Source organism: Ptychodera flava, chromosome 10 (genome assembly GCF_041260155.1).
Source record: "Ptychodera flava strain L36383 chromosome 10, AS_Pfla_20210202, whole genome shotgun sequence".
Classification (NCBI taxonomy): Eukaryota; Metazoa; Hemichordata; class Enteropneusta; family Ptychoderidae; genus Ptychodera; species Ptychodera flava.
In genome coordinates, this window is record NC_091937.1 from 32538357 (window position 1) to 32555685 (window position 17329).

General features: G+C 37.7%; 1 protein-coding gene across 1 annotated transcript; it reads left to right on the forward strand.

Annotated features, from left to right (window-relative positions):
- Positions 1-5746: 5746 nt before the first annotated feature.
- Positions 5747-16807, forward strand: LOC139142553 (uncharacterized). Its single transcript, XM_070712522.1, has 8 exons — positions 5747-5963; positions 6792-6911; positions 10492-10758; positions 11741-12019; positions 12369-12502; positions 13281-13427; positions 13785-13919; positions 15956-16807. Exons 2-8 carry the CDS (start codon positions 6803-6805, stop codon positions 16586-16588), a joined length of 1704 nt encoding a protein of 567 aa, XP_070568623.1. The 5' UTR covers positions 5747-5963; positions 6792-6802; the 3' UTR covers positions 16589-16807.
- Positions 16808-17329: the final 522 nt, after the last annotated feature.

The window sequence follows — 17329 nt, forward strand, 5'->3', positions numbered from 1 at the left end:
GCCGGCCCAACCCCGGCCGTAATAACTGAACGCTCCATTAGTAGAATGAGAGTATAAGGAAAAGCAAACGTTTATTCGTGGACAAATGGTCTGACACGAACAGGCGAAAAGATCTCTGACATAAGCCAGTGTGTGGAACACCTGCGCTACATATCCAACACATGGGCGCCAGTGGGTCGGGGATCGAGTCTCCTAAATCCAGGGCTCCCATAGAGAGCTAAGCCGAGCATGTGAACACCCTACATGAGCAAAAAAATCCTTAGGCTGAGCGTGAAAACACCCTACATGAGCCAAAATGACATTAGGCTGAGCGTTAAAACACCCTACATGAGCAAAAAACACCTTGCATCGTGGGTATTTTCAAGATGGCAGCTGCCATGACAGCCTGCACCGAAAGCTCTGGTGAGTACATATTTTGGTTGATTCTACCGTTGAGAAGCATTATTTAGGAAAAATAAAAACATCAGAGTATACAGCAGTGTTTCAAGTCTCTATGCATATAGTTCATTACATAGCAGAAGCTCAAACTACAAAGATTACTTCAACACAAAATCGCTTAGTGCGTTTAGGATAGACTGCATGCACATACACATTCATTGCCTCTGAACATGGAGCTACCAATGCTTTGAAGCACTGCAAGAACTCTCTTATACACTGTACAGCAGACAAGCGATGCATGTAGTCTCTTGTACACTCTTCAGCTCAAATGTGTGAGAAGTGTATAGCTACAGTCATTCACCTACTTAGTGTTTTACAGCTGAAGTAATTTTTATAGTTTGAGCATCTGAGATGTGGTATGTGCATAGACACTTGCATGTATAATGCGCAGTCAGATTGTGTCCTCCATAGACATTAAGATGATTTAAAATCTGTCATTTTTCATTCAAGATAAAGATTATTGAAAAAAGTCTTCAAAAATGATATCAATGTGCTTTCTATTTGTCATGCATCATGTGCATGTTTGTGTGAGCTTTACTATTTAGCAGAGAATTAGAGAACCATTAAAAGGCAGTGAACACAGCAATATAATTTATCAGCAATATTATGACAGTACAACACAGACATTTTGAGAGGCACAACAATACCATTCATTATTGTAAGGAATATTCAAGTGCCAGGCAAATGATGTAACTCTGACAGTTGCACCAGCCAGCTTTAACAACTCAATTGTAATAGCTATATCATCTGCAGTCTCTCGTACAGCGTATATGTATAAGCTATATTAGAGAAGAATATCATTGTGCTAATGATGGTAACCATCACCCATCACTGTTAAGAACAGCTATACGTCAGAGATCATCAGCTTTAATGCTGTGAAAATTTGGAATTCCATTGCCCGTCTATTCGAAACAGTCAAACGTGTCGACTTTTAAATCAAAATTTAACTGATTATCTTTAATGACGTACATGTACTGTATAAAGGTTAAGATCTGGATTAGCCTGTCATAGTCTTTGACATTTTCTCTTTTACCATCTCTGCTACTGTATTTTTCTAGAGGGTTCCAAATTTTAAATTAAAGTACAGGTAACCATGGCTAGCTGTTGTGATGTAACTGTCTTGTTAGCAGAAACTAATCAAATTTGTACTGCTAGTACTTCACAACAATCTACAGCTGAACTTGGCATATATATCATCACAGTTAAAACATTTATAACTCATGACAGCTTCTCTTTTGTTTTCCAGAACCACTTGTTTGAGAGAAAAAAAAAACAGATGAGCAAGACACAAACCAGTTGGGATATATCGCTTGGATGAGGCGGCAAGGGGGTGACAGTTTTAATTAACACTGGTGACATTACCACAAACTCAATGGGAATTTTAATTTGTTGACTAGACTTGGAAAAAGTTGGAAAAATTTGAGATCAGAGGATAGATTCACCATCGGAATAGCTACATGTAGTATGGCCCAGTGTTGCTAACTTTCAGCACATGCATTTTACATGTAAGAAGATACAGTCCTTGACTTGTCACATTAATTTATTATTTTGGATACATGATGAATCAGTGTTGTTTTTGTTCTCTCATGTATGCTATACTAGTGGTTGAAGACCCTGGGTTATCGGCACAGATAGTTTTAGGCATTAAAAACTTGTAAAATATGAAAACTTTGGAATAAAATCATATTTGTGTGTAACACATTAATCAAGTATGTCCTCAGTCTTTTATATTTTTTGTTGTCAAACACAGATTCTAGCATTTTGTATTATAGCTCACAACCTAATACCAGTGAAAGCATGCTGAGGAGAATGCAAGAGGCCTCGTCATGAAAGTCAACAAAAGTTAATGTGTTTGTACTCATTGTACATACCAGTAATGATTTGATCAGTGAGGTGTAACTCTGATAAACATAAGTTATTTGTAGCCCCTGCGTGAACTATACTAAATCCAATCAACATAGGATTATATTCTCTGATTGACTTCCAGGGTAAGCCAGTTGCATAATGTCCATGGTTGATTATCCAGTGCCAGGTTGGGAGCAATAGTGCAAAATGCTAAGCTCGGCTAATGTCAAGAAATCCAAATATGATACGCGACTAGGTACATACAGGATGAAATGAAAGTAATGTCCAAAATATGACTTTCCCTTCAATTCACCAGCACTCTCACACTTTATAAAATACCAGAAACTAATATTATTTCATGGATAAGATTTATTTTTCACTTATTTATTCAAATATATTTACTGCTTGCAAAGTAAATGAAATCATGTTATTGAAACTAAATAATATGAAATAAACAGACACAATAATAATATAGAAGTGTATGAAACAGCAATTGTAGACCTTTTCTTGAAATAACATCTCCATAAAAATGCCAATGCTGCAGAATGATACAAAACAAGACCATGTTGGCTTTTACTCTACTAGGATAAACACAGCTAACAGAAAAGCTAAAAGATTCCTTTCCCGCCTATTAGTCTGCTTTTCTATCTATAGAATAACAGATGCGTCTACATGCCCTATTGAGTGAAAAACTTGTAGGACAATCTACAAAACTGTCTTTTGTGACATAATTTAGAGATAAGATTGTGTTTACTGGAATCTTAGAATCCCTTCATTTTCATCAGTACCATTCACTTCATCAGCTGTTACAGTTTCATTAATTGTTATTGTTGTCATCTGGGACTTGAGTGACATTCTCATTGCCATGATCTTCATCTGAAAAGTTCACCCATCCGTGCAGCAAGGTATCTAGAGTTGCATGCTGTTGTAAATGAAGGAAAAGTTTAGGAGTGTTTAAACCACAGAACTATGATCATTTTTCACAGTTTGTAGAAAGGTTTAGTATTAATTGGTGTATAAAAGTATAAGCACACCAACACATCGTTTGTACATAATTTGAATGGTCTTCAGAGTTGTTGGATCAGGCTAGTGAAGTGGAGCTAAATAAAATACTTCCTGGCAACATTATGGAACGTCTCTGCAATTCTCTTGCCTTACAATTCTTAAAAACCCTATCATGATTGTACAACTTACTAAATACATACATACATACATACATACATACATACATACATACATACATACATACACACATATATAAGATGAAGGACACATCGAAAATAAAATTGACATTTTAGATTTGTAAATTACATTTCAAGATATGTATCGTGCATGCTAGGCGAGGTAATTTAACATATGGAGGACACAATCTGTTTATGACCCCCAGAAATACTCGTAAACATGCACATGCATTGCTTCAGTCTCTCGTACACAGTTACAGCACACTGTGAAGTAAAGCTATAGCAGTTAATCACCCACTAAGCGATTTTACGTCGAGGTAATCTTTGTAGTTTGAGATTCTGCTATGTAATAAACTATATGCATAGACACTTGAAACACTGCTGCATACTCTGATGTTTTTATTTCTCCTAAATAATGCTTCTCAACGGTAGAATCGACCAAAAGATGTACTCACCAGAGCTTTCAGTGAAGGCTGTCATGGCAGCTGCCATCTTGAAAATACCCACGATGCAACATGTTTTTTGCTCATGTAGGGTGTTTTCACGCTCAGCCTAAGGTTTTTTTGCTCATGTAGGGTGTTTTCACGCTCAGCTTAAGTTTTTTTTGCTCATGTAGGGTGTTCACATGCTCGGCTTAGCTCTCTATGGGAGCCCTGAAATCGATCGATTTTCTGCTCGATCTAACGATCTCGGGAGCTTTTGGGTTGCAGTGGCGGGCAGATCGAGCACAGGATCGACAGATCGAACAGAAAATCGATCGATTTAGCAAACTAATCAACCCACGGGCGCCTGTGATCCGACATGACAGAAAAAACAAGCGTACGGCCCGTGGGCTACAATTATTACAGCGAGAGATCTAGCTGGGTGTGATATCGCAGCGGTACTGATATCGCAGCGGTACTGCATGCTGTGGCTTACAGATCGTACTTGTGTCAAGCGTCATCCCCAAAGTGGCGATGACCCTTGACCGGAGTGCGATCGATAAGCCACAGCCACCGCTGCGATATTACGGCTACGGGACCGTGCTTGGGCAAAGGCAGCACAGGGATAGACTCTCTCACAGCCCTCGTCCGCTACGCCGATCTATCCTCAACCATATGGTGATGCGCCCTCAACGGTCTTTCAAGCAAGCGAGGCTCACCGAGCCAGCCTAGTCTGGTTCCCTGACCCATTTCCCCGGTAGAGGGCGTGGGGAAATATAGGGTCAGGTACCGGCTAATGTAAACATGGACGCTATTGGTTAAAATAAAACAAGCTGTGATGGATGAAAGTAACACTTGTAACTTTTTCTCATCTTTCTTGGGTTTCGCACTTTCAAGCTCACTTGACACCAACTTCTTGTTTGTACCACAAAGCCTTGGAGGTAGAAAGAAAGACTTTCTACCTCCATGATTTAGCCACTGTGATTTAGCACACCTCTTAATACTTTTAGAACGTCGACATGATGCCTGGCATTTTTAATGAAATTCGGACACCATTCTGTCGATCGAAATCAATCGTCGTTTACAGTTCCAACAAAGTTTGCTTTCAATTAGCTGTGATATCGCAGCAGTACTTGTGGCGTGTATCGAACGTGCTCGGGTAATTGGGGTCACGCCACATGGGCGATGACCTCAATGACCCTAGCGCGTTCGATACACGCAACAAGTACTGCTGCGATATCACAGCCAGCCTTCAATCACCTCTGTTTCCCCGTACTTTTGGATTAATCCTTTCAGTTTTGTTTCCCGTCTTCGTGTGCAAATGTTTTTGGTTCGGATACCAGTGTTCGAACATAATTCTGATCCAGTCGAATTTTGACCGGTGTTTTCATGGTAGCAGCCATATTTGTTGTAGCATGTTCTGTCAGATGACTAACCTCCGCCATCTTGAACGAAATTCTGTTCAAGATGGCTACCCGGTACCTGACCCTATATTTCCCCACGCCCTCTACCGGGGAAATGGGTCAGGGAACCAGACTACGAGCCAGCCGGGTTATAACGTAGCGGAACGCCGGCTCGCTGAGCCAAGCTCGGCTCACCTTCTGAGGGCGGTATTATGGTCTGAGGTGAAGCATGGACGTGAAGCCGGCGAGGGGCTGTGTGAGAGAGTCTACATAGGTTCTAGCTCGTTTCGGTAAAATGTGCAAACTCCCTGCACCCTGACATATATTTAACACAGCGCCCTCTTTTTAGAATTTATGACCATACTTATGCAAATTGATCCCGTATAATTCTTGCTAAGTTAATCAAACTCGATTACGGTTGAGAAGAGGTAGAATTCGAGGCGAATTTAGAATGTCATTTGAGGATAACAGGAAGTCTGAGGTATCATACTTATGCAAATACCATACTTATGCAAATTTATCCTGTATTCGTGTCTGAACACGTACCATGGCTACCAAATTTCACTTTAAAGGTCGACAATTGTCGACAGAGCAGACTCAATCAAGACATCCACTAAGCTTTCAGTCGAGCGACTTAAATCAAACAGCGTCGAAAGGAGCTAACAACAGACAAGGTCAGTGCAGAGTAAACGTAGAAATTGTGATATTTTTTCGCTTGTTTTATTTCTTCCCAGGGATCGAGTTGTTCAAGCCTGTAAGACGATTATGAAGATGCCATAGCCTTTTGTTTCCATTGAAATTGTAATTTAGTAGGTAAATTTCCTGGCAAGACAATCTGAAGCCTGAACCATTCCTTTGAGGATAGACAGAAATAGTGCTCGACAGAGCCGAGGAACAATGTTTAAAGTTCAGGCGCTAGTTACCTCAGACTTCCTGATATCCTGAAATGACATTCTAAATTCGCCTCGAATACCACCTTTGTCGCCACATTTCAATTATTGTTGACGGAATGTTATACTTTAAAAATTACCCTTCTCAACCGTAACCGGGTTTGATTAACATATTATTCAAAAACCTATCAGAAGTTTAAACTTCCGAAAACAAACTTCACCAACTTGTTGCGTTCTTGTAAAAAGTTCCAATCAAAATGCCGTTGTCAAGTTTTCGCATTGCCAAACATTTGCTTATGTGAAGGATGAGACGTAACGCCAAACGTAAAAAGATTCGTTAGTCATGCGGATATCTTTATCATCCACACCGTACCATGTGACATTTAGGGCGACAATAATTGGAAAGTATAATTTTCAAATGGAAATATGACCAATTTGTGTTAAAGTTGTAAAAATAACGACTGCTTGTATAAGAGAGGGGGGCGTTACAGAGCCCATGAATTCAGTCTGTCGACACTCATGTACAACCCACCTATGTTGATTTTTATCTCTGTTCAAATTCCATACATCGATCAGTCATATATATCTAAAGACTTGTCTCTTGAATTGTAGACTGAAGCAACATGGCGATAAAAAGTCCAGCAACAGTCGATAGAGCAGACTCGCCCAAAACCACTTCCAACTCAGAAAGTCAAAATCAAACAGAGTCAACAGAATGTGATCCAACAAAAGGTGAGTATAAGGTTAAATATAATCTCAATCATTTCATACAGGACCTGGTAGAGATAACTGTCAAACATCTGATCAATACGGAAATGAAACTAAAACAAAGGAGGGGCATACGAACCATTTTACTCATTCTAACCGAGCGAAAGAGTCACAATTGTGCACATTAAAAGCCTCACTTTCGGGGATCCCTTCGTCAAGTTCACTATAATACTTCGATAGCACACTGGTTGCTCGACGTATATGGCGGCTCCATAGACAGACCTGACCAAGAAATTACCAAATTTTGACCCCAGTCGTTATATTTCACAGCATCGTCATTTTTTGCATGGACCCTTGATACAGTTATGTTCATTGTTGATTACAAATAAACAGACTTTAAAAAAGAGAAAAATAAAGGTACATGTATGCGGCGCCCATAAGGGTAATACGACGACATGGCGACATGTGTCACGCTACTTTAATATATTTACACGATGAACTGCGAACCGGCATATATCTATGACTGTTTGTTTTACGCACATATATGAATGTAAATGAGTTAGCGGCAGGATTATATCCCATTCATACAGAATCGTCATTATAGGGAGCACGATAAATACATTATTATATAGCTGCTACAATTGTAGACAACATCGTAAATCGTTAAGTTGCTTTTTAAGGCCTCCTAAATGCGAGCGCGGAACCTTGGGTGTAGGCCAATTTGATGATTTTAGCTACAGCTGGGACTGTGAATCCATCTGCATATGTCAGTACTGATAGATGGGAATCATTTGGCCAATCATTCAATATGTGTAGCTTTGCTTCAAAGATTCCGATGTAACCGAGTTGAATGTACTGTAAACAAGACTTCAACGTATGCGTGGAGGTGGTAACGGAGACGCCCACTTTAAATCTGACGGGCCTTGTAGAGGTTACAAAAGGTTTACGTGCAATTTACACACTACCGATATTAATAATTCACTGCAGTATAAACGCGACACTGATATCATTGATGTGATCAGTTATAAAGTTGTCATTCACGTTTTTTGTCTAACTGCAAGTAGATTTACGAAGTATTAGCAAGCTTTGATCTTATTGTTAACAAGGCTTTGTTAAAGATTTTTCAATTTTAGTAGTGCCTGCAGTGAAATGTTGTCTAAATTAGCGTATGTCGATGCATAGGATGGACTGTGGTTTAACTTTATGCACGAATGTCATATGTAACGAGCTCGAATAGCCTAAGCTCAACGTCCATAACCTATTTCAATAAGTCAGATTGCTTAATGTTTAATTCAACACTTTCTAAAAGAATGTGCCATCACTTAAGGTATACAGTCACCGTAATCTAGATACGCCCATATATGGTCAAAGGAGTGTTCCTTGGTATTCAAAATGCCATGTGAGGGCGCTGTTTTTAAAAAGCGGCCACCCGCCTAAAATCTGTGATGGGTTAGATTTTCTCTTTCCATGGTAACTGTGGCAAAATTGGAACAGGTGACAGTATACCCTTAATAAGATAAAGGGCGACGAATTCGGACGCGCACACGCTTTAGAAAGTTTCTGCGCAGATTTAACTCCAGCCTGTCGCAAATGGGTTACTTTGTAGCGCATGTATTTAACATCACCTGTCATTGTTGAAATTGCGCTTTTACCTAATTTTTGACCCAGTCTCTTAAAAATACATGTGACCTATAACCTTGTCATATTTTGACCCCCTAGGAAGCTGGTTTTTATTCAATATGAGCGAAAAATTAACATTTCTCTCCCATTTACATGGCGCATATTACCCATTCACCTGGAGATATTGTAAAAAGTAGCGTGGTGACACCCTTTATTAAAAGTGTAAACTAAATGGTATTATGTCAGGATTTTATTCGCCAAGTTTGGTCAAAAAAAACACCATTCAAAGCGACAGGAAGAAAGTCCGAAAATTATGTTGTGATATAATTTCGATGTCGTCATTCTGTAATCGATACTTATGTAAAAATTTCTTTACAAACATCATGAAAACTATACATTCGATAGATATGGATCTTAAGTCTTGGTATTTATTAAAATTAACTCATTTGCTAAGCTTTTTATAATTGCTTTCTTTAGTTTAAGTGAATTATATCATTTTTATTTATTTCTAACGACGCCATTTTAACGTCCGTTTCCATGGAAACGAGCGTGGTGACCCCCATTTTTTATTTTATTTTTGCACTTGCACAACTTCCAAGAATATTTGTGCAAAGTTTCAAGAAAATGACACCACAACTTAATTTTGACGTAATTCATAGTACTTCACCTTAAATATAATAAGGGTGGATGCTGATTGCTAATTTGACATAATTGAACAGCCATGCAAGGTTAGAAATATTTTGTCACCATCCTTACTAGAAGTTGTGGAATGTAAAATTCAATTTAAGCTGAAGTCAAAGCTCTCGTTTATATGGAAATGCCCGATATAATGTCATCTAGTGATAGACAAGTGCCGTTGATATGCAAATTAGCTAATGATCGTTATACCACATCCTCATATATATATATATATATATATATATATATATATATATATATATATATATATATATATATATATATATATATATATATATATATTGAAGTATACAGATGTCTCGAGGAAATTACAGTGCTCAATGCAAAAGCAGAGCGTTATAAATAAAACAGATTACTTCAAGTACAAAGAAACTTAAGTAATAGATTTCATTACTTTGTACTTGAAGTAATCTGTTTATTTATATATACATATATATATATATATATATATATATATATATATATATATATATATATATATATATATATATATATATATATAAGTATTGCGTCATAAGTATAGTTTCAAAGTCATATCAAGCTTGATGTGGTAATATGTGAGATTGCTCGTGTGACGTGAAAACCTTTAATTATGTCCTTAGTCTGAACTTTACCAGGCCCCAAAATCTAACAATGGATGCTGGATCTTTCTATAAATATGCCAGACACAAATTTCCATTATTAAAGCCATGGAAATTAAGATTTACAGATGAAAGAAATATTTAGTCACGGACACACATAACGACGAACAAACATAGTGCGAGCTATACAAAGGCCAAATTGTCAAAAAGATTAAAATATTGATACGTCTTTGAGATATTGTCGCAATCTTTTTTAAATTCAAAGCTCCATAAGCTCTAACTTGTACCTATTTTTACCTATTTCTATATTCAGTAAAACATGTTTAAAAGTCAATAAAATATGTTCAGTTCTTCCAAAATGATGTATTTCCGTAAAAAGAAATCGTAAATTACCTCCCACGCCGATGCACAAGCCGCTAAAAAATTAGCCGCGCCAAGCGCCAGATGTCAACAATGTTGTATTCCAGTCCGAACCCGAATGGAAATTGGCAACATAAATTCGCTCGTTGTTGGCCTACTGTACGTGTTGTGATCCTAAACTAATGTGTGATTCTGCTTGTTTTGATAGGACAATTAACATAAGTAAGTCATCATTGAAAACAAAAATAAGAGAAAATGTCAAAAGTTACAGCTTATGGAGCTTTAATAAAAAAGGACAGCAATAGACATAATCATCACCGGTACGTGCATTGCTTTCATACCAGAATCCAATTTAGACGAGGTTAAGTTAAGGAGGTATGAGGAGGCATTTAGGAATGTACCAACCAACAGTATCAAACACTTTGCCAGAAGACTGATGATCAAGGACAACGATATCGATGACATCTGCTATGAAGAGGGAAACAACGTGACGGAAATTCGTTATAAGATTTTGAAGAAGTGGAGAGAGGGAGACGAAGCCACGGAGGAATTATTTGCGGACGCCTTGCGTTCCATTGGACTTGACAAAGAAGCGGACGACATTATTAAGGGTGTGTAATATATTATCAAATAAGGAGATGTTATCTTAAATAAATACACTGCGAAATAGGGTTTCAAACTTTTCCTTTATTATGCTCCTAGAAAATTCAATTCTCTGTTCATATTACATACAAAAACCATCATTTACTTTACCTGTTCCTTAACGAATTCATAAAGAAACTCTTATCTGACAGTGAACGTGATATTCAGAGGTTTAAAAACCGAAGTGGCCTGTACACACTTTTACACAATTTACAGCTGAGTTCTGTATATAATGAAGCAAATGCCCATCGTCCGTGGCCGCATGTTCGTCACCGTCAACAATTGATGTACCACATCAAATGTTGAAGGTGACGAACATTTGATGTACCACATCAGAAAGTGTCCTATGCGTTTTAAAAGACTGATATTTCTTGAATTCAGCCATGTAACATTTTTGCAAATAATCAGAGTAAGTGCTACAAAAGAGTATTCAAATAACTTACTCTTCATAGGATTCCCCATGGCAAGCAGTGTATTATATTGAACGCCCATGAAACAAAGTTTAACCAGGGAACTTTTACAAAATGATTTGAAAAAAATTCAATATATGCTGTCAGTGTCGGAAGAATCTCTCCCCTAAAATATTTTGCTTTCTTAAGAGCAATTCGCGTTTATTTCTAATCCACTAATGTGACGTCATTGTGATATAACAGATGTTTATAAATCTTCAGACCAAATTGCCGCCATTAATCGTAGGCACCTGTAGAAACCAATTTTCTAAGTGCCGTTTTACTTCACTCGGAACAGCTCACAAACCCTGACATACACGAGCATACACGTTTCGTTCGCCAGGAATTAAGTGCATGCACACTGGCAAACTGAGCACACACACAAAAAAGTTCTTCAAAATCCACAGCAAATTTAGGTAAAACAACTTTGTCAGTTACCAGGACCTGTAGTTTTACAAATATCCTATCTTGCTTATGATTTTACACTTTCCGTCTTTCAAAGAAAATACGGAATGGCAAACACCTCGACGACAAGGCAGCATCTCAACACCAAAAAGACGAGACAGAAAAGTCTTCACACAGATCTCTATGACGGAACCTGACCTTGACTGGTATACATATTTCCAGAATGGCCTGGCGGGTTCAAAATTCGTCTTTGGTGTTCTTCTTGTCTGCGCGGTAGCAGTTCAGCTTATAATTTGTACGGAGTGGAGATATGTGCTTGCCCTTTGTGGCATTGCAATAATCACTTTTATCCTGTTTTATTGGTTCTCTAATACAGGTGAGCGTCTTCTAAATTTTGGGTAGGGCAATCCACATCAAATCTCACGGAACTCTATTTACACATATGGGTTGTAAAAACTAATAAAACGTATTTTTCAGCCTTATAAGATGGCGTCCGCCTGACTATTTGACTGTTTGAAATAATTTTTCCTTTCTGCAGAGACTTCGTAGCCATTCTAAATCTATACTTGTTCAAACATCTGAAGAGACTTTTAATGAGATTAATGATTCAAAGTCATATCTTTATCTTTTTATGCATAAATGTGTGAAATCAGAATTCCTATTACCTGTGGTATAGTAGCTCCCGAACATGAATAACAATGTTTCTCCTATGTTTAATTTCTCAGATGTCCCACCGCACTTGCGGATACCTTCGGGTCTTTTCACTGGCAAAGCCCATAAACAGTGCCTAAAGAACATCTCTGAACATCTTGTAAAGTATCGTAAAGCCGCTAAAACTAAAAGGAAAGTCTTCATTGAGGTAAACTGAAATGGTGTCGAATTATACTAAAATTATGACTTAAAGCAGAACAAAAATTTATATATTTTCCTGTTGGTGTGAGAACTTAGAGTCGACGTCGACTTGCGGTCTATCTACCTATCAAACAAATCAAGTCGAATGTCCTGCAATCTTCTTGCGAATATTCAATAATGACGACGACGATATTTTACTATTATAGGACAACGCCGAGTCAAAAAAGATTAATGAAAGTTACGTATACAGTCGTCGATCTAGGATGTTTGCTGTACAAAAACACTGAACGTCCTTCACCAATTTGCACTTCACTGAATTTGGCTCAAAAGCTCAAAGGCGATGAATTGCCAAGTTAATACGATAATTTCTAAGATGTACATTTGCATCCTACCAAATTTCGAATGACTGAAGAGTTTTAAATACTGGTCAGAAACCTGAAATAGACATACGACAATCTAACGTCTTGACAGCTTTAAACTGAGCATAGCAACAGTCTTCAGAGAACATGACACTGAAATCTCAGACTTGGCCCCTTGATATTCACCATTTAATTGCAAATACAAACTGACTAAGTTGGTTTAACCTGCATATTTAATCTAAAATTTGCCTATGTCGTACACGTTTCTCATTGGGGCCAATGTCCAGGAGACAGATTGTGCACGTTTAAAGAAAATGACCACACTTATGTTATCATGGTCTTCACTTTATTTAATTTGGTATGCATAATTACTTCTTGATTAATCCATCAGAATTTTGTTGATGTTTTACAAATATCTTTTTTCAGGTCCTATACGGTTTGGCTGGGTGCGGAAAGACTGAAATTATGTGTACATACGTTTGGAACAATTGGAAACGATATAAGGGAGGTGTGTACGTTTTAGACGGTAAATCAAATAGCTGTCTTGATTATGGATTCATGCAAATTCTGGAGGTAAGTGTTCGTTTGAAGTTACAAGAGACAATGCCATTATGGTTGTTTATTTATTTAGAGACAAGTAATTTATCTACTGAAATGCTTCATTTCAAATATTTTTGGAGCTTTACTGTTGATCAAGTAACGTCAGTGCTGGTTGACATGCATCAAATTGTGTCGTAAAAACTGCAATGCTGGTTCGTCATGAAAAACATGCCGCGAATGAATGAGAGCAATGTTTTCATCATTGCAGAAAATTGTCGCTTTTATCGTACCTTGACTATGGACCGCGTTTATAGTACACCTATTGCATCAGAGTGATAGCACATAGACCTTGCGACAAATGCGAATTCAAGGTATCATACTTGATTTCAGAAAATGAAAATCGACTTACGACAGGAGGACAAAAGCCCTTCTGCAATAAGATTGTCCGTATTTCAGAAGCTGGGCGAGAAGAAAAACTGGCTCCTTGTTATCGATGACGCAGATGACCCTGATATTATTCAACAGGTGATGCTAACCGTTCCATTTCACTCACACTTAGCAGCACCTCGATGCAACCCTTCATAAAAATATTAACATAGAGAAGCAACACTCCCTTTCCTTTTCCTTTTTAGAGGTTAAGGTTGTGGAAGCGGGTGCAAATGTCGCAGTAGTGTCTGTCACCCCGATGCTCGTCAGAAGGCCGAAATTTGTCTAGGTCAATAGACAATTTGTTTCAAGCGATAAATTATATTCTTACCAAATTCTTTTTTAGATCCAATTTGCCATACATATTTGGCAATTTGGATGTTATCCCTTGGAAAAAGTCTGTATGAAATATGTCTGTCTGTATGATTGGATGGATGTCAAAAACTTCAAAAGCTTACGAACCGCTACACGGGTTGAGCTGATTTTTGGTGTAGTGATGCCATAGATGATGTAGAGATGCTGTTGTTCAAATAAACATGTCGGTCTCATACATATGCAAATGAGGTAGAAAAAAGGCGAAACAAATAACTCGGGAACTAGTCATCTGATCATTGTCATATTAGGTACCTGAGCCACACTCATTTTGCCGTATTGATTTGATCTCAATATTGGCTGCCTTTTATTTTAATGGATTTTTATTCACTATGTTTGCAAATTTAGTAAAAAAATCATCTTCTCTGATATAAATGGTCCGATTGCTTTAAAATTTGGTTAGCAGGTCTCTGGATGACAAAAATAGGATTCATTGAAATATGCATGTCTGTCTATCTGTCTGTCTGTCTGTCTGTCTGTCTGTCTGTCTGTCTGTCTGTATGTATGTATGTATGTATGTATGTATGTATGTATGTATGTATGTATGTATGTATGTATGTATGTATGTACGTAGGTATGCACGTCCTCCGTTCACTCAGAGCAAAAACTCGAGAACAGCTGCAGGGGTCAAGCTGATTTTTGGTGTAGTAGTGCCATATATGATGTAGATGTGCCGTTGGTAAAATTAACATGTCAGCAACGTAAACACTTAAATGAGGTACAACAAAATTTGAAAATGTCAAAAATCAATACCTCAGGTACTACTTACCTGATCATTGTCATACTTGGTTTTCGAGTGCCTTAGGCCACACGTTTAGATGTATTGATTTGATGCCGATGTCAGCTGTTTTATATTTTTAATGATTTCTTTTCTCTATTTTTTGCCATTTCTATCAAATAGTTACCTAAATCCAATGGTCTCATTGCTTTAAAATTTGGTTAGAGGTTCCTAAGGTGGACAAAAATAGGATCTATGGAAACCATAATGAATTTGCAAATTTGTACTTTTGGACAAGTTTTGCCATTTTTAGTTAAAATCTCTTCTTTGAAACAGTTTATCCCATCACTTTCAAAGTAGGTGCAAATGTTATCATGAGGTGGAGCATTGCATATTGGTGGGGTATAAGATTGATTTGCATTTGCAGTGAAATTTTATCAGTAATTCTATAGGAATGCAATGTCATGTGTGTAGTAGTACATAGTATTTCTGTAAAATGGGAGCACAGTGTTATTAACATAACATTTTCCTATTCTTCTTATAAAAATATTGCACACTATTACATCACTTTTATTATTTCTCTTAACTCGTTCAAATATGCGGACACACAAGGGTACTGGAATAGCATTTGGATCTAAAGTCCTTGTACAGCATTTCCCTGAGGCTGATAGTTTCGTGGCTACGTCGATTTGGATTCCCATTAACTAGCCTTTTGATTCAATATTCTGGTCATCCGTGCCAGAGTACTCAGATGCATTAAAAAAAATCATTAGGTACCATAAAAGAGTAGTAAATGTGATACCTTCTGTTGCATACAAGGGTTGCTCGGCACCAAACTAGCCTTACTACTATGGTATTTACGACAACACTACAGATATGATCACCAATTGTAATAATATTATTAAATTTGCTTCACTTCAGCAACTGCTTAATTTGAAAATACAAGTATATAAATGATATAATTTAATTTTCTGCTTACACTTCCTAGAAGTTCTGCAGGAGTTTCAATATTCATTATTGTGACATTAAATAACTTATTCTGCAGCTTTTGATACATATGGAAGACCTAAACGATGGACACATCCTCATTACATCAAGAGCTGAGAGGGGATGGCTGGACAAATTCAAACCTACTATGACACATGTCCAACATTTTTCGGAAGAAGATTCTGCGATATATCTCGTGCGTCAGACACGGTCAACTTACGGAAAGTTGATGTCATACAAGGAGGCTGAAAGAGAATTGGAAAGACTGAAATCAGTGGACCTTAAAGAATACAAAGCTCTAATGTGGCTTTGTGGCGAGAAGGGCCTTCATGGCTTGCCATTGGCACTTAAACAAGCGAGTAACTATGTCTGTCAACATGACGTTAAATTCAAAGAATACAAACGGATTTATTTGCAACATCAAGCAAAAGTGTTACATTCTATCAGAAGTGATCCCTTGGCGTGGTGGCTAAAGAGCCACGACTTAAAGCCGGACAACGTCCAAATTGTTCGAGACATAGCCGGCACGAACATAACAATGCTTAAAGATTTATCAACTGAACATCGGAAAGTGATGAATAGCAGGATGTCGCCCGAAGATGCTCAAAAGCTGCAGAATGCTGTGCGAGAAACTCCTTACCCCGAGTTTGCAAAAATGGCAGTACTTAGGGAAGAGGTCATTTTCAAATAGGCGGTACCGCCAATACCTCCCGCGGTATACCTCTAACCCTGGAGGGACCGGCGGTAAGGCAGTTAGCAGCTTTTAATGAGCTTGCATGCATAATGAGACCGCGGAAAACCGCGCTACTTAGTACGTCATTAGTAAACTATTGTTTTCAAGTCTTTTGATTTTGCAGAGAGCCATTGCATTTGAAAACTGAGTGAACGAAGGAGAGTTGGCGTCATGCATGGCCACCTGGCAGAGTCTGACTTGTAATGTCAGTATCAAATTCCCAAGAGTGCTGTTGCCGTTGAATGACATTTTGAGTCAGTATTCAACAACACATACAGCACTCTAGGCTCGTTCTAATTGTGAGAAAATTGAAACGTAAACATTTATGTCATTCCGTTCTTTTCTGTATTCGCAATACAAGATTGCAACTATGTAGCACAATCCGTACTGTACACATACGATGACTTTGCGCTTGCGGCATATATATTGATATGTATTGATAAAATTTCCTATGTGTCAAAGTCATCAGCAAGATGTGCGCAGTTGTTTTAAGATGATAAAATGGAATACAGATACTTGCCAACTGTAACATCGAGAGTTGGTCATAGTTCTAAAATAAAAATGACATCAGTTTAAAATAAAAATGACGTCAGAAAGAAACGTGCATGGTGTTGAAAAGTTGGACAACAATTTTTATGTTGGTGGCAATGTAAGTATGTTTTCTATTTTTTATAGTGAATGTCTATTTCTAGTACTGAA